This window comes from Pelodiscus sinensis, chromosome 2, assembly GCF_052426305.1.
Source record: "Pelodiscus sinensis isolate ZL-2025 chromosome 2, ASM5242630v1, whole genome shotgun sequence".
Lineage (NCBI taxonomy): Eukaryota > Metazoa > Chordata > Testudines > Trionychidae > Pelodiscus > Pelodiscus sinensis.
In genome coordinates this window covers 216,610,472-216,628,870 of record NC_143053.1, presented here as the reverse complement: position 1 = coordinate 216,628,870, position 18,399 = coordinate 216,610,472, and the positions used below count along the sequence as shown (strand labels likewise).

Below are 18,399 nucleotides of genomic sequence, written 5' to 3'. Positions count from 1 at the left end.
TATGATTTGTTGAAATTTCAAAGCAAAAATCACTTTCATGAGAATGTTTGGGTTTAACGAACCAGTACTTTCCAATAAAAACATAACCATCTCTACTTTTAAAGTTTTCTTTGACAAAATCCTCATGAAGTACCTATTATTCAGTTTGTCCATTTCACAAGCATGAAATCAAACTACCACAAGTCAATCCTGAGATTCCAGAAAGTCTAAGTATTGCAAGCCAGAGACTTAGACCATTAAGTGTTCTAATGTAGTTCAGACACTACAAGTACAAGATAAGTATCATTTCTTTTTTCCCCAGGGCTAGTAAAAAAATCTTGGTGCACTTAACATACAATTATTCAGTTTACAAAGGACACTCAAATTCTTCAAATAATCAGTGTAATAGCCCAGTCAAACCCTGATCTCTTAACAAAATGCAAGATTATCCGCAAGGAAGAGACAGAGAGCCTGTGTAGTACCACAAATGGGAAGGTAAGTAATTCAAATAGCTCCCTGGATAACTAGTCAATCAACAGGCAGGCTTCCCTCAGTTATATGTAAGCTTCTTTGAATCAGGGTCAGATCCACAAGTGAAATCCAGGGATGTGATGCTGTTTTAGCCATAGCCTGGGAGCATGTTGAATTCCATTCACAAGCTAATGACAGCAAGGTAAGGGATATGTCTTTTTATTCATAAAAAAAAAAATCTACGGAATCTTAATTTCAATAGTGTCAGCTCCCTACCAATGCCCCTGCAGCTCTCAATCCTTCAATTGGTGGAAATTGTGATAATACAGTGTAATTGGAAATGTAATAAATATACCCAGCTCAACCCATGACTGCAATGGTACCAAACATGACAAATCTAGAATAGTTACGAGATACATATTCAACAAATGTTTCAAAATCAACATTACAACATTTGGTAGAGATACAAACGGTGGAAGTTTTCCCAAGAAGGAAACGGTTAATAATTGCCACAGATACCAGGTGCACTTCTGTGACAGAATATACTCATGGTTCTGGTTCTGCTACTGTAATGATCTTTGTACAAAACATGCCTTGTGATCAGTATTTCTTCTAATTTTTCCTACCCCTGAGTGGAATGAATTTTGTTATATGCAGCAATATGGAGATGATGCATTACATGTCACCTTTATAATAAGGTTGGGGTGACGGAATGAATGGTGAATGCTCGGGGCGTGGAGGAGGAGAGATGAACAATTTAGGGCTTGGATAGAGGATTAGGGTGCAAGGTTGTTAAGTCTGCAGCCAGGAATATGGGCTCTGGGGTGGAGATAGATTGAAGAGTGTGAGGTGAAGGAGGATACTTGGGGGTTCTGCAATCAAATAGGACTCTGATGCTCCCGCTCAGGAATAAGCCCTCGTGCAACTGTTCTTGCGCAAGAGGCCAGTGTAGACAGGCAACATGAATTTTTTTATGCCCACCCCTTCTTTCAAGCCTTCTCCCAGCCCTTCCCCCTCCTCTCCCAGCATCACCCTGTCCCCCTCCCACTGACACCTCCCCTCCTGCCCTTTCCCTCATTGTCTGCACTTGCTCCCCCCCCCCATTTGTCTCTCCTGCACCCCTATCCCTTGGTGCCTTCCCCTTTCTTCTCCTCCTGACCTGCCCCTCTCCCATCAGCACAAGCCTCTCCAGTTCAGCCTCAGACTCGCCTACCTTCTGTCTTCCCGTTTGCAAGGCTGGAGTCTGCTGCGATCGGGCCCCACAAGTCCCCACAGCCCGGGCTCCAGACCACGTGCTGGAGCCAGAGCTAGGCCGCTCCGCGCTCACAGCCCCGGCCCATCACAACACAGCCGGTCCCGTCCTAGCGAGGCTCTGCTCCTGCGCGTCTCACTCAGCGCGTCTCCTGCCGAGCCGCGGCTTGGCTATTTTTAAAAAGGGCGCCGCACATGACCCCGCCCCCTCCAGCTCTCCACGCGTGACGCCGCCCCCAGCGCAGCCCCGGCTCCTCCCAACGCTGCCGCCCGGGCTGACAGCTCCCCTTCTCCAGCAGGGATCAGCTTGCCAGCCTCCTCGCCAGAGTCCCTCGGCCCGGTGGGGTCTTCTGGCGGGGCCGTACGTGCCAGCAGTGCCCCTACTGGCTCCAGTGCAGGGCGCATGCATATGCTTCCCCTCCATGCCGGGCCAGCAGAGTGGTGCCCCAGAAAGTGTGGTGTCCTACGCGACAGCGTACTCCGTGTATGCCTAAGGACGGCCCTGAAGGTGTGTTGTGTGGTTACTGGAAAGAACTTGTTTGAGGTTAGGGTGTTGTCTGTAGGCGAGGATTGGCCTTTCCCCCAAGGCCTCTGAGAGTGAGGGGTCATTTTCCAGGCTCATTTAACTGCATATCCACTAATGTGATCTATGCCATCAAATGCCAGCAATGTCCCACTGCCATGTATACTGGCTAAACTGGACAGTCTCTACTCACTGTCTGTATCTCTTTTTTCTTTCCCCCTCCTTTTCTCTTCTCCCCCACCCTCCTTTCCCATTCCCCCCTTCTCTTATTTATTCTTGGATTTGTACTTCTAATACTCCAGTCATCTGAAGAAGTGAGTTGTGCCCATGAAAGCTCATGATACCATCTATATGTTTTGTTAGTCTTTACGGTGCTACTAGTCTATTTGTTGTTTAAATTTTTCCTAATAAATTCAGAAACTGACTGTATATTTGGGGTTGGTAAATACTTGTTAAATGGCTTCATTACCACTTGAATGGCTCTTACACAGGCTCAGTGTTCTAATAGATATGGCAGGCTTTTACACTTTTAAAGTAACTAGATTCTCTCTGAGGAAGCAGAGCCACAGAACAGGAATAGGGGTGGGGGAGGAGGGAAGAGCCGTATGTAGCTCGCAAACCTTGGGTTGGCCACAGCTGGTCTCGAAGATAAAGTGTAAACATGTCATTCCATGGTGATTCAGAATGTTCTAAATAAATTCTGGAAATACAGAAGGTAGCAGAATAAGAATATCCTAAGTACACTCACCCATTGATTTGGCAAAGACTTACCTTTTCATAGGCATTTTCTAAAAATTCAATAGGACTTTTTCCAAATGCAACTGCATGTCCAAGAAAAGGGATAGTAGATGAAATGTAAGGCGGGTATTTCTGCAAGAGAATATTCAGTTAAACATTTAAATTGCCTGTGAAAATAATTAAATACAGCATTAGGACTGCTGACTTATTCACATAACGAACAATAAAATATTAAAATTAAACTACTTACATTGTCTAAGAACATATATGGTTAAATGATCATAACTTTACTCATGTTATGGCACCTACAGCTTTGGGATAAGTAATTGTTATAAACCAAAGATCTAAAGCAGAGGTGAGGAACCTAAGGCCGGGGAGAGGGAGCCCGATGCATTCCCCTGGCTTGCACGGATGCATCTGTCGATTCATGAGTCCATTTGTTCAAGAACTCCTAAACAAGAACAGCTAAAAATCACCAAATTTGGTATGCAGCTCCCTCATGTAGAGAATTAAAGCAAGATGAAGGTTTGGTTGTGCTAGGACAATGGGATGTGTATGGAATGGGACTTTCTTATCAAACAAAAAGAGAGGTGTGATACCAACAACAGTTATACCTCCCAATGACCATGGGAGGCAGCAAGCACAAGGACAGTTATACCCCAGAATGACCACGGGGGGCAGCAAGTGCCCTAGCCCCAGGGAGAAGCCTGCTGGGAGGCCATGCTGCTGCCCCCACCCCCTGCCCTGAGCCTCCTTACAGCTCCCAATTGCCTATTCTGACTCATGCACCTTCCCTAAACCCTGCCCTGAGCTCCCCACCCCGTCCCTCCTCACCCCCATCCTGACTCCAGCACCCCCCGTACCTTCAGCCCCCTGCCCTGAGCTCCCCACATCGCCAACACCTTGCCCTGACTCCTGCACCCCACCCAGGGACTGCCTGAGCCATTTTTGTGCCCCGGGCCTTAGGCGGGCGGCCCCACCCCAGGCACATGTGCAAGCCTGCCCCAGAGGTGCGCGGGCCCGCCTCCAGGTGCACAGCATGCGTGAGTATGCCTCCAGGGCGTGTGAGCAGGCCACACCTAGCCATGCAGAGCCCCACGGCTGTGGGGGGGGAAGGACACTGCAGGGGTTAACGTAGACCCTGCCCCGGGCGGCCACTGCAGCCTGCCGGGAGCTGGGCGCCTGATGGCAGCTGTAAGGGGCAACGTGCGCCCCTTACAGCTGCCATCAGGCACCCCTCCATCGGTTGGCGCCCCAGGCAGCTGCCCTTGCCCGGCTTACCCACCCCTCACCCCACCACTTCCCTGCCCTGATGGACAGGAGTCACACCAGGTCCATTCAACAAAACCAAAACTCCTCTGTAATAAACTTTCAAACCTGCCTCAATTTTACACACGTACACCCCCAACCATGGGAGCAACCTGCAGGAATGTGCACCTTGTGCACTGCAAAGAGCCTGTTCCAAAAACGAAGCCCTACCAGGGAAACAACGAAACCTTTATTTTGTTCAATAGCTAGGGCAGGGCCCCGTCCCTTGGCTCTGCTGGGGCGGGCGGGGGAGGGGGAGTGGAGCTTGGCTTGATGCCCTTTCTAGAAACAAACTCAAGTAATCCGCGGCAAACCCTCCCCCGTTCTGTGGGGCTCCGCCAGCTCTTCTGGGGGGCAGCAGCACCGCCCCAGGGGACACGCGGAGCTTTCTCCAGCCAGAAAGCGCTGCGCGTAGCGTTGCAGCCATAGGCGGTGGCACCGCAGGGCTCGGTGGGGCGGAGAGCTCGGAGGGCGGCAGGCGCCTCTCCCACCACCCCCTGCCGCGGCGGGTCTAACCGGGCCAGGCAACACGGCGCCCCCCTCCTCTGCCGCCCAGTCCCCAGCGTGCGGGGCGCCCCCTCCTCCCTCATCATCCCCGCTCCGGGACAGCGCCCCTCCTGCAGCCGGGGTCCCCGCGGACACCCCCCCCCACACACACACACATATACACACGCGCGCGCCTCTCCCCCCGGTCTCGCCATCGCAGCCGCCACCCCCTCTCCTCCGCGCCGCGACCTACCCCCTCGCCAGGCGGCGGCTGGCGCCGGAGCCGGGAGCCCAGCTGCAGCAGGTATCCCAGGCTCAGCACGAAGGCGGAGGCAGCCAGCAGTATGGAGAGGGGGCTGTCCTCGGTCACCCGCCCCAGCAGGGACCCGCAGATCTCCAGCACGCCCAGCATCTCCCGCAGCTGCCGAGTGACCGGTTACTCGTAACTGCAGCGCCAACGGCTCTCCAGCAGCGCGGGGCGGGGCCCCGACTAGCCACGCCTCCGGGCGCTGGGCTGATCTCTGCCTATGTGACGATTGCAGTGTTCCGAACCAATCGGCGCTGGGGCTGAGCGCGTGCTGCGGGGGTCGGCTGGGGGGTCGGCAGGCAGCGGGAGCCAATCGGCAGCTGTGCGCTGCCTCGGCTGGTTCTGCGACCTGTAGCCCTCGTGTCCTTCCGCGCTCCGGGCGTGGTGTAAATGATGTCAATGGAGTAATGACCCATTGCCTGCCAACACTGCCGCTTGTGGTGGCCAGCTGCCTCTGGCGTGTTAGCGGTCTTCTAGGCGCCGCCTCCTGTCGCACTCACCCCGTTCAGAGAGATTGAGAGACAGCCCCACGAGCCGTGCGGACAGCTGTCCCTAGCAAGCTTTGCAACCTGGCCGCTGGGATCGCACAGTGTCTGGGATGTGCCTCTGTGCGCTGGGGGTCTGGCAAGCCTCCTGCCATGCTCCACGGAGGAGGATTGACAGCAGTTAGGAATACCCTTGTGTCCCCATAGGCAGCTTGCTGGATTGCAGATGAGTGTGCTGGAAGAGGATGTGGAGGGAGAGGGCACAGAAAAAGGACCTCGATCTCCACATAGGCTGTATAAAAATGCCAGAGATTAGGGTACGTTTGCAGTGTTGGTGCAGCCATGTTGGGTGCAGAATATTAGAAAGTGTATGAGGTAATACTATTATTGGACTAACATGTGTTGGGGCAAGAGACACTCAAGCTTACATATGTGAAGAAGAGCTCTATGCAAGTGCAAAAGCTTGTCTATCATAATAACTTTAGCTCGTCCAATAAAAGCTATTATCTCACCTATCTTTGCTTTCTAGAGAAGGTGTTTCAAACTCACAGTTTGTGAGCCATCTACAACCTGAGCAGTTCCACAATCTCATAGACTCATAGACTTTAAGGTCAGAAGGGACCATTATGATCATCTAGTCTGACCCCCTGCACAGTGCAGGCCACAGAATCTCGCCCACCCCTCTTAGAATAATCCTCTCACCTATGTCTCAGATATTGAAGCCTTCAAATACTTTGAAGGCCCCAACATGCAGAGAGTCCTTCAGCTGTGATCTGTGCCCAATGCTACAGAGGAAGGCGAAAAACCTCCAGGGCCTCTGCCAATCTACCCTGGAGGAAAATTCCTTCCTGACCCCAAATATGGCGATCAGCTAAACCCTGAGCATGTGGGCAAGACTCACCAGCCAGACACCCAGAAAGTTCCCTTGGCAATCATAGGTGTGCACAGCACATTTCATTAGAGTGTGCACCCAAAGAATTTCTTTAAAATGTACTCTTTGACCCTCCATTAGCCACGCCTCTGGAAGTAATACTTTTGGGGCAATATGGACACATGACCAGCAATAAAAGGTGTCATGTGACACCCCCCCCCCCCCAGGACTTTTCCCACCATCCTCTTACCAATGGGGATTAGTTTGGCCCTCACCAACCCACCCCTCCCCCCCATACAACTATCCTACAATTCCTTTAACCCAATGTGTGTGACATTAACTCGGGGGGGGGGGGGGGGGGGTGGAGAGACTGGGGGAAGTGTCCCCTCTAAGAGTTTCCTCCCATGAGCACAATAAATTGTGTTGTGCACCAGTACTGAGTTGGTGGCTTGTTTGGATGTGCCACTGTGGCACCCAAGTTATTAATAAGTATATTATTGTTAGGCCCTAGAGAATTGGGCCTAGTGCAGTTATGTTAAGACAGATCAAGGGAAGAGGTTAACAAAGGTTTCTGGGTAGTTCCTGAACAGAACAGAACTAGAAATATGGCTCAAGCAAGGGGCAATCCCTACGTACTTGCTTAAGTTGCAAAATAAAGTAAGTGAAAGGCTGCACCTGTGATGAGAACAGCTCGTTTGAGAACTGATAAGGTAACTCCCTGTTTCTGTTCTCACCCTGATCTTAACCAACTGTCTCTGCCCTCTGTTTGTTTTAACTCCCTGTCTCCTTGTTGTTTGGTACTTGCCTTCTAGGCTGATAAGACAGCTGTTGATGCATTATGAATTGCTTAAGGCCGTGAAGTATACGCATTAACACTAGAAGCTTCAAATTAATTAAGGGGGGGCTGAGATGCTTGGGCAAATGTTTTATGACGCGACGGAACTGTCTATATAATCTTACTTGTTACTGAAATCAGGGCTGGTTCCCTTGGGAGACGGGCCGCTCTCTATTGTAGTGCGCACTATTCAATAAAGAGCTTGTGATTGGATCTTGCTGGTGTTGCCTGTCTCTTTGCGGTCAGACAACGAACGGAGGCCGTCCGGGTTAAAGTCCCTGACAAATTTGGCGACCCAGATGGGACCTGTCTGACTCTCCGGTGCAGAGGATCGGACCCCGAAGCAACGCAGCGCGCATCCTCTGGTTTTGAGGAGCCTTGCCAGGTGGCCTGATCTCTGCTTCGGCGATAAGGCGTGTCCTGCGAACCAGCCGGAGCTCGTAGAAATCCAGCAACGTCGACCTACCCCTTGTGTAGGATCCAGGTCTTTGGGGTTAGAGTCCCTGGAGTCTTCGGGGTTAGAGTCCCTGGAGAGGTAAGTGAGCGCTCGGTATTTAGAGGTTGGGGTTAGAGTCCCTTAACCGTGGGAAATGGGACAGGGTGGCAGTAAATGCCCGGGGGACGCCCCGTTGTCCCTGGTACTCAGAGATTGGAAGGGTATCTCTGGAACAACCGGTTTAGCTAAATCTAAAATGAGGAATTTATGTCAAATTCAATGGCCTTCACTCACTGCCCATTTGTCCCCGGATAATGATTGGCCAGACTGCGGAACTTTCTCCGTAGAAAAGATGAATGCCTTGAGAGACATATTGGTCAATCTTAGACCCGGACAAATGGCGTATCTATTTGTATGGTTCAATTATAAGCCAAAGGAAAAAGAGATGGCCCTGCAGGCCGTTTGTGAAGAAAGATCTGTTAAACTTCCCCGGCCCTATGCCCCGGGAACCCAATCAGAAGACGATGAGTACTTTCCTACGGGAGTACCACGGAGGCAGAGCCCAAGATTACATGAGGAGGCTGAGCAAGTAGCAACACAGGAGCAGAAAAATGATCTTGCGATGGCTTCCCTAGCCATGGATGAGCCATCTGGGAGCTTTATAACAGCTTTTAGGAAGTTACCGGGGTCCCAGGAGTCGCAGCTGGCTCCTTTACGAGCTTACCCGGTTCCCCAGAGTAATGGATCAGCTACGATGGTGTACATCCATACCCCGTTTACAACAGCTGATTTGTTAAATTGGCAGCGCTCCATGCCACGACTCCGGGATAACCCGGAGGTGGTTGAAAGAACGTTTCGTACTATCTTTTCCACCCACTTGCCAACTTGGACTGATGTAAATCAATTGTTGGATACTCTCCTCACCGAGGATGAGAGGCAAAAGGTTAAGGAAAAGGCTAGGACATATCACGAGGCTCAGAATTGGGGAACCATGCCCACTGCTGCTGAGCCCAACTGGGATCCGAATGTGGATGGGGGCAAGCTTAGTTTAGCCCGTTATCGACAGGCTATTTTGCACGGACTGAAGGCAGCGGGAGAAGTTACCCCCAATTGGAGCAAGGTTACCGCATGTGTCCAATTCCCTAATGAGCACCCCTCTGACTTTTGTACACGATTGACTACTGAAATTAGGAAACATAGCAATCTGGATCCTGACTCAGACTCTGGCAAGGAAATGATAAAGATGGTTTTTATGGCACAGTGTGCAGAGGATATTGCAAAAAGGTTTAGAGAACACCCAGACGGGATGCAAGGGAAGAGTTTGCCTGAAGTAGTGAGCATTGCAACACGAGTGTACAATGGGAGGGAAGAAAAGAGAGAAAGAGAAAGAAGGAAGGAGAGAGGATTTATTACTTCTTCGGGATCACAGATTGCTCATGGAAAAGAGATAGCTGAACTACTGCAAGCTATTCAAATCCCTGAAGAAATTGCAGTTATTCACTGCAGGGCTCACACTAAACAGACTGATCCTGTGTCGGTAGGAAATCGTTTTGCTGATGGGGCTGCAAAGGCAGCCGCTTTACAAGGAACTCAATTAGATCTATGTTCCCCTCTAGAAACTTGGCAACAGCAAGCCCCGGATACTGAAAAGGCAATCTGGGAGAAATGGGGAGCTCAGCCCAACTCGTTAAGAATTTAGGAGTGTAGTGGTCGGTTTATGTTACCTAAAAGTCACCAGAGTGAAGTGGTACAACAAGTTCATAAAAACACTCATTTAAGGGCAAATAAGATAGCCCAAATCATCTTAAGACAGTTTGTTTCTCCGGGGCTTCATGAAGTGGCCAAGAGAGTAGTGGAAAAATGTTCCCTGTGCCAGCAATGCAACCCAAAAGGTGTAATCAAGCAAGCACCGCCTGGAGGGCGTAGTTGGGCTCATAGACCTATGCAGCATGTTCAGATTGATTTTACAGATTTACCTCCCTCTGAAGGAAAACGGCATTTGTTAGTTATAATAGACCAGCTCACTGGATGGGTGGAAGCATTTCCCACCACCCGAGCTACTGCAACTACAGTATGCAAGGTATTACTTAATGAGGTCATGCCACGGTTTGGCCCTCCTGAAATAATTGACTCTGATCAAAGTACTCATTTCACAGCACGGATTTGTAAAGAGCTCACTGACGCAGTAGGGACAAAATGGGCCTTTCACGCTCCCTGGCATCCTCAGAGTTCGGGCCAGGTGGAGCGTATGAATAGAACTTTGAAAAATCTCCTGACAAAGCTATGTCAAGAACTTAGTTTGAAATGGACTAAAGTCCTCCCTCTAGCTCTCTATATCATTCGAACAACTCCGAATGCTAGGACTAGATTAGCACCTTATGAAATTCTGTTTGGACATGTACCCCCAACTTTTGCTCCTTTAATTTCGATTCCTAAGGACACTGACTTAACAAATGAAACAGGAGTTTATGTCAAGAAGTTGCAGCGACATCTAGTGACACTGCAGCAGTATTCTGCACAATCCCAATCCTTACCATTGTGGGAAGCTGTTCATTCTATTTTACCAGGTGATCCTGTGTGGGTAAAAGCATACAAGAAGACTCCGCTTCGGCCTCAGTGGTTGGGACCTTTTGAAACTCTTCTGGTGAGCCCCACTGCCATCTGGGTAAAAGAGCTTCCCACTTGGATCCATCATACCAGGGTCAAGAGGAGCAACGCTAGGGAACCTGACCAGGTAAAGGGTTCCCCAGAAGCAGACGGCGTCGGACTTCAAGGGAGCCACGCACGTTCACCCCACCGCGAACCGGGTGAACCAGAAGCAGACGACATCTGCGCCCAGGGCAAATGGACTGCTACCCCTTTGGGCGACCTGAAGCTTCGACTTCGACTGGGGAAACCTTAGAGTAGTGGTGTCCTTTACCAGAAGGATGGCCTCGTTTCCTGGCCTGAGTTCTTATGTTTTTACTGTGTTTATTATTTGTTATTTTTCTCTTTTGGTAGTATAGGATGTAAAGGCTGTAGAAACTAACAGCTCTAACACCTTTATTCGTCTTGCACATGAGCTGAAAGCTCGAATGCCAGAATTACATAATACGTCATGTTGGGTGTGTTCCCTAGTCCCAGTGGATAGTCAAAGAGGGTTGCTAATAGTTCCCATTCCCCTTAGTGCGATGAACATGACATAAGCCCCATCTTGGAAGGATTCCTCAGGAAATCTAAACATTACTTGAGAAAAGACTAGGATTAAAAATAGAAGATTCCTGAATGTATGGAAAAAACCCGGACATTGGTGCCTATTAAAAAGGTCATCCACGGATTCTGGTATGCTTGTTAGAATCAGTCAGTGCACATGGTACCATAATATTTCCCATGTTGGGTCTGCTTATACTCTAATTGGGGATAAATACCAAATTATCAATGGTACAGCTGACTCTCTGATCCCTAAGTGGATGAAAGTAAATATATCGTCCTGCATACCTTCCTTCACACACACCCATTATAATTGTTCCTCTTTAAACTGTACTCGGTGCTCTCCTGGACCTAGCAACAAGTCTCTCTGTTTATGCTCTTATCCAAATGGTTCAACCCTACCCATCGGACCAGTGAGATGGAGTCTGTGGAGCCGACCCTTGTTTAGAGTATATTGGATGTGTGGTAACAAGGTATATTTAATTCTTCCTCCCTCATGGAGCAGATCCTGCTACTTGGCCTAGCTAGAGCCACCTGTAGTTTACCGCCCCCATCTTCCCAGTGGAAAGATTAGAAATGTAAGAGACGCTAAGACAGATGTTGAGAAAACTCGTCCTCTTACTTAGCGGGCTGTGAACGATTAGACAGGCGCTTGTGCAGGGTTTCCCTTTGCCTGTGGAAGGGCCACTTATCGATTAGGAGAAGGAATAATGAGACTCCAAAGGGTCTTAGAGATAATGGCAAATGCCACTGCCAATGCCTTAATGGACTTGGCAACTGAACAGAAGAAAATAAGGCAGATGGTTCTTCAAAATCGCTTGGTGTTGGATATTCTGTTGGCCTCTCAAGGAAGAACATGTGCCTTAATTGGGCAAGAGTGTTGTGTGTATATTCCTGATGTTTATAATGCTACTTGGGACAGAGCAAACCATCTTATGCAAGTAGCAAAGGACCATGGAGGAAAAAAAGGGATTCCTGGTGGAGCGACCTGTTTAGCTGGTTTCCAAATATAGGTGGTTGGCTCCATAACTTACTTCGTAGTGCTGTTATTATTATTTGTAGCTTGGTAATTTTTTATGCCATAATCTGTTGTGGATGTTAGATGGGCACTAAGATGTGCTCCGTCAAATAGTAATTGTTGCAATATGTCCCAAGAGTCCCTTCGTGGTACTCTAGGGACAAAGGGGGGACTGTTAGGCCCTAGAGAATTGGGCCTAGTGCAGTTATGTTAAGACAGATCAAGGGAAGAGGTTAACAAAGGTTTCTGGGTAGTTCCTGAACAGAACAGAACTAGAAATATGGCTCAAGCAAGGGGCAATCCCTACGTACTTGCTTAAGTTGCAAAATAAAGTAAGTGAAAGGCTGCACCTGTGATGAGAACAGCTCGTTTGAGAACTGATAAGGTAACTCCCTGTTTCTGTTCTCACCCTGATCTTAACCAACTGTCTCTGCCCTCTGTTTGTTTTAACTCCCTGTCTCCTTGTTGTTTGGTACTTGCCTTCTAGGCTGATAAGACAGCTGTTGACGCATTATGAATTGCTTAAGGCCGTGAAGTATACGCATTAACACTAGAAGCTTCAAATTAATTAAGGGGGGGCTGAGATGCTTGGGCAAATGTTTTATGACGCGACGGAACTGTCTATATAATCTTACTTGTTACTGAAATCAGGGCTGGTTCCCTTGGGAGACGGGCCGCTCTCTATTGTAGTGCGCACTATTCAATAAAGAGCTTGTGATTGGATCTTGCTGGTGTTGCCTGTCTCTTTGCGGTCAGACAACGAACGGAGGCCATCCGGGTTAACGTCCCTGACATTATAAACCTCTACCCTTTCCTTTTGCTACCCTATCTCCTCCCCTTGCTCCATCAGCTCCCCTGGTGGCTGCTGCACCCCCGCCCCAACCCCTTACCCGCCTCTGCTGTCCTGACTCCTGCCCTTCTCACTGCTCTCAGCCTTCCTGAGACCTGCCCCCCACCACCAACCCTTCTCTCCTCCCCCCCCACCCACTCCTCCAGTAGCCCTACTCTGATCATGTGAGCTACCCCTCCTCATCCCCTCTCCTAACACCTCGCTCTACACACCTGCCCTGCCTCTCTCCTCTGATGCTGGTCCCTCCCCTGAAGGTGTCTTCCCTTCTGCTTCACCCTCAGAATCCCCTGGCACCTGCACCTTCCCTTACCCCTGCACCCTCCTGGTGCCTCCCCCTTCCCTCACTGCCCCTGCCCCCTTTTTCCCTGATGCCCACCCCCTCAACACCCTCTGCCCCCGTTCCCCTCATTCTCCTGTGCCCTCACACATGCCTTGCTCCATCCCTGCCTTCCTCACGCCCACTCCTTCTTTCAAGCCTTCTCCCAGCACCTCCCCTTTCCCCTCTAGCTCCCCAAAGCCCTTCACCTCTTCTCTCCTAGCATCATCCTGTCCCCCCTCTCACTGACACCTCCCCTCCTGCCCTTTTCCTCGTTGTCTCCACTTGGCCCCCTGGCATTTGTCTCTCTCCTCCACTCTGTCTCTTGGTGCCTTCCCCTTTCTTCTCTTGACTGCCCCCCTCCCCTCAGTACAAGCCCCTTCCTCTCCGACCCTTTCCCCCTATTTTCTCCCCTCCTCCAGCAGCTGCCACCTGGTCTGTAACAGAGTTCTAGGGTCACCCTGACTGGTGCTCCCCCTCCTCTGTCTCTTAGGTTTCTCAGCCCCCTTTTGGGCCACAAACCCCCATCCCGCAGTCTCTGGTTCCCAAAGTTCCAGCAATCTCACCATCACTTGGTGCCTGCACCGGGTCCGACTCATAGGATTGCCAGGTGTCCGGTTTTCTACCGGACAGTCCGGTTTTTGGGCCTTCTGTCTGGTAAAAAAAAAAAATCCAGAAAATACCAGACACGTGCAATGTCTGGTATTTCCTGGTTTTCCGGCTGGGCGCCAGACTGAAGCCTGGTGGTGGCGGGAGGAATGACTGGAAGGTGGGGCGCAATCGGCAATGGGAGCCTCTAGTGGAGGGGGGGCTGGCCATGTGGAAGGGGGGGTGGGAAGCAGAGCTGGCGTGGGTTCAGGGGCTGCAGGGCTGGCCAGGAAGGGGGGGGGGGGGCGAGGAGGAAGGAGGTGCAGGAAGCAGACCTGGGGGGGGGGGGGGGGAGGTTGAGGAACGCGGGGTTGGCAGGGAAGAGGGGGGCTGGAAGTTAGGGGGGATGGGAAGCAGCTCTGGGGGGGGCGGGGGCCAGCCATGCTGCCCCCGATACCCCCCCCCCCGGACCAGCCGTGCTGCCCCCGACCCCTTCCCTCCCTGACCCAGCCACGCTGCCCCCGATACCAGGTCGGGCCAGCCCTGTTGCCCCAGACCCCGGGCCGGGCCAGGCCAGCTGCGCTGCCACCGGCCCGGATCCTCCCCGCCCTGAGCCCAGCCGTGCTGCCCCTGCCCCCGGGCCCCTCTGCCCCGATCCCGGCCGTGCTGCCCCTGCCCCCGGGCCCGTCTGCCCCGAGCCCAGCCGTGCTGCCCCTGACCCCGGGCCCCTCTGCCCCGAGCCCAGCCGTGCTGCCCCTGACCCCTTCCCTGGCAAACCGGACACCTGGCAATCCTATGAGTCGGACCCGGTGCAGGCCCCTCTGCCCCGAGCCCAGTTGCGCCGACCTCGCGCCCAGCCACACTGCTCCCAACCCCGGCCCTGACCCCGGGCCCCCGCTGCCCTGAGCCCAGCCGCGCTGCCCCGACACACACACACCCCAGCTGTGTTGCTTCTGAGCCGAGCCGAGCCGAGCCGACCCCCGGCCTAGCCACGCTGCTTCCATCCCCTGCCCGGGGGCGGGTACACCCCCTGCCTTCCCGTCCAGGGTTTAAACTTACCTCGCTTGCTGGGGAGGTGGGGTGATGATTCTGCTCCCTGCCACCTGTTTCCGTGGGGTCCTAAGATCCGCCGGTTTTAGCGATTCATGCGTGGCAAACCCTGCGCAGTGTCTGTTCCCCAGCGCACCAGGGCAGCCCCTTGAAACATTAGGGTGTGCCTGGGCACACCCGGCACACCCCGTGCACATGACTGTGCTATGGGGAGTTAAGGGGATTGCCCCCCCCTTAAAATTGGAACCCCTGGATTTCATACTTGAGGTCTGCTTAAAGCCCATGCCCTGACTCCAGAGGCAGTTCTTAAATGCAACAGAATTGGAGCTGCTTGCAGCTTTGCCTTGGTTTGTTATAAAAAGAGGGAGCCAGCAAGGGTGCCATTTTGGGAGGGTAGGGGCAGGGCCGGCCCGAGCCATTTTTGCGCACCGGGTCCCAGGCGCACGGCGCTGCCCCTGGCACACGGACCCGCCTCCAGGCACACGACACATGCACGGGCCCACCCCCAGGGCACATGGGCAGACGCACAGTGCATGCGCTGCCCAGTTGGCCCGGCCACCACCGACGGCACACAGCCCGGGGCCGCCCGGGGCAGGCTGCACCTGGCTGTGCAGGGCTCTGCAGCCACGGGGGGAAGGGCACTGCTGGCCGGTGCTGCAGGGGTTAACATGGCCCCTGCCCCAGGCAGCCGCTGCAGCCCGCCAGGAGCTGGGCGCCCCCCGTAGGTTGGCATCCTGGGCAGCTGCCCAGCTAGCCCACCCCTTAGTCTGGCCCTGGGTAGGAGGGCAGCCGTCCTGCGTCCCAGGACGCAGCTTACTTTTCATCTTGTTCCCCAGATGCTAAGAGAGTAAGGGGAAAGTGCTTGCAATGTGCATGCCTCACACTTGGTTGGTCTCGATCTAAACTGAGTTAAACTTATAAGGCTACGTCTATGTTGCACTCTCTTGCACAATAACATATGCAAACAATTGCCGTGCCTCATTTGCATACTTAATGAGCCCCCCTCTTGCACAAGAGCCATTCTGCCTGAAAATAAACGACAGAATGGCTCTTGTGCAAGAGGGGGTTTTGCGCAAGACGGAGCAGTGTTGACTGCTCCTTCTTTTGCAAAAGCCCGTTGCACAAAAATGGTGGCTCATTAAGTATGCAAATGAGGTGTGGCAATATTCATCACCTCACCTCATTTGCATATGTTATTGCACAAAAGAGCGCAATGTGAACATAGCCTAAGTGTTCTTGGAAAAGGAGTGAATGGAGAATCCATAGTTGACTGCAAATAGTTACAAAGGATTTCACAAAACTGGGTGATTGGGCAACAAAAGAGCAGATATAATTTAGTGTTGACAAGTGCAAAGTAATGCACATGGAAAACTATAATCCTAACTATAGATACAAAAATGATAAAATAGCTATTACCACTCAATAAAGAGATCTTGAGATGATTCTGGATAGTTCCCTGAAAACATCTGTTTGATGTACAGCAGCAATCTAAAAGTTAAAATGTTAACAAAATATTGGGAATCATTAGGAAAGGAATAGCTAATAAAACAAAATACCATATTGACTCTAAATAAAATCATTGTATGCCCACATATTGAATACTGCATGCAGATCTGGTCACCCCATCTAAAAAAAGATATGTTGTATTGGAAAAGGGTACAGAAAGGGCAACAGAAATGATTAGGGGTGAGGAACAACTTCATTATGAGGAGGGATTAACAAAACTGAGACTTTTAAGCTTGGAAAAGAAATGGCTAAAGGGTGGGGGATGACTAAATGGTGGGGGGATATGTTAGAAAATCTGTATGCTAGAAAATCATGAACGGTGTGGAAAAACAGAAGAATAAACATATTATTCATTCCTTCACTAACATAACACAAGAAGCTGACCCAATTACATTTATAGGCAACAGATTTAAAACAAAATACATTATTTTTTCACAATCAACTTGTGGGACTCTTTGCCAGGAGATGGTGGAAAGGCCTAAACAATAACAGGGTTCTAATAAGAACAAAATAATTTCAAGGAAGTTAGGTCCATCAGTGGTTACTGGCCAGAATGGGCAGGGATGGTGTCCCTAGCTTCTGTTTAACAGAATGGGCAACAGGGGATGGTATTCTGTTTATTCCTTCTGAAGTACTTGGTATTGGCACTACTGGAATTCAGGTTACTGGGCTAGAAGGACCTTTAGTCTGACCAAGTATGGCCATTCTGATGATCTTATATAGAGCTGAAATGTATCTGCCCCCTTGCTGTAACCCACTAGACCCCCACTCTCCTTTCAGAACTGAGATAGAGCCCAGGAGTCCTAATGGGATCTGCCTCTCTCCACAGAGTTAGTAACAAAGTAAGAATATACATAAAAATGTTAAGGCTAACCAATGGTCCCTTCAGTGACTTGCCACAAGATGTCAGAATATGTTAGTGTTAGAGCTGAGTGGATCTAATATTTACTTAATTTTCTTTTATATAGAAATCAGATACAGTGCTCCTGTCAGCTAACTGCTAAGTTGTCTGTCAAAAAAAAGTAAAGTTTTTCATACCATACATAGGTATGGGAATCAAGCAGAGGTGAAAGTAACTTAAATTTCTTACAGGTACAATCATATCACATATTCCCCACGCTCTGCCCTACGCTCTCCCCTAAAGGCGGGGGATTGTGATAAGACAATACCCGTAAGAAATTCAAGTTACTTTCACCTCTGCTTGATTCCAATACCAGTGTATGGGTATGACACTTCCAGACAAACCTGTTTTATTTGGTTTCCCCTTTTTCCCGTCCCCTGACATTACCAGACTTTAAACAAGTGAAAAAGTATATAACCACATATGCCTTCTAAAATTGTCCTGAAAAACCTATTGAAAATGACAGAAAAACTGAAAAGTATATAATTATTCATGAAGTTAAATGTGTGATCTTATTATATTTTTAGAAATGTGCATCTGTCTGTCTGTCCATCCCTGAGTCCATATGTTCAAGACTTCCTCCTAACCAGTAAGAGCTAGTGTGACAGCGGGTTGCTTACCACAGTATGCCGGGGAGTGCCCCCCTTCATCCCAGATCCCGGGTGGAGCCTGTGCTGGCTTGGACACACCGGGCCACGCCAGACTTGCGGCGCCTGCGCACTAATGGCCCCGCGAGCTGGCAGCCCTAGGATCCTGGGCAGGGGCCGCGCCAGCTTGGCTATGCCGTGCTGTGCCAAACTTGCGGCATCTACGTGCTAGCAAGCCAGCAGCCCTAGGACCCGGGGCGAGGGGCCGCAGCGGGTCGGATACAGACTGGCGGCACCTATGCTCTACCAGCCCCACGCAGTGGTGGCCTTAAGACCCTGCAGAGAGGTGGGCTGGGGGAGGCAGCGCAAGTGACATGTCCCCGGGTGCCGCCTCTGAAGCGGGGGAGTTTAAAAGGAGGCCAGCCAGTCCCAAGGGGAGGCGGATGGTAAGCACTGGCTGGCATAGTGGGTTGTCCTCTCCCTGACAGATTCCTGACAGTCCTCAGGGGACGCCGGGAAGCGGAGGGCACCCAGAATATCAAACCAGAGACCCCGGGTGATGACGAGTGGCAACTCCCGGGGGATTGTTGTTGGACTGGGGATGAACTCTAACCCGTCCTGGGGATGTGGACTCTTGGGAACAAGGGGAAAGAGAACTGAAAAGCATAACAGGGTCTAGCCCAAGTGGGGAGGAGAGGCTCTGT

General features: G+C 51.0%; 2 protein-coding genes and 1 long non-coding RNA gene across 3 annotated transcripts in view; 2 read left to right on the top strand and 1 right to left on the bottom strand.

Annotated features, from left to right (window-relative positions):
* Window positions 1-5,247, bottom strand: part of CYP51A1 (cytochrome P450 family 51 subfamily A member 1) — a 36,344-nt gene extending 31,097 nt beyond the window's left edge. Inside the window, exons 1-2 of the mRNA XM_075922395.2 lie at window positions 5,010-5,247; window positions 2,996-3,094 (exon numbers count right to left, since the gene is read on the bottom strand). Of these exons, the coding sequence (XP_075778510.2) occupies window positions 2,996-3,094; window positions 5,010-5,168 (258 nt within the window). The 5' untranslated portion in view covers window positions 5,169-5,247. The remainder of the gene's footprint in view (window positions 1-2,995; window positions 3,095-5,009) is intronic.
* Window positions 5,248-7,270: 2,023 nt separating this feature from the next.
* Window positions 7,271-12,620, top strand: LOC149525431 (uncharacterized). Its single transcript, XR_016348967.1, has 2 exons — window positions 7,271-7,789; window positions 10,258-12,620. It is a non-coding gene; the product is annotated as an uncharacterized LOC149525431 (long non-coding RNA).
* LOC149525430 (uncharacterized) lies at window positions 7,786-12,620 on the top strand. Its single transcript, XM_089776704.1, has one exon. It carries the CDS (start codon window positions 7,845-7,847, stop codon window positions 9,387-9,389), a length of 1,545 nt encoding a protein of 514 aa, XP_089632830.1. The 5' UTR covers window positions 7,786-7,844; the 3' UTR covers window positions 9,390-12,620.
* Window positions 12,621-18,399: the final 5,779 nt, after the last annotated feature.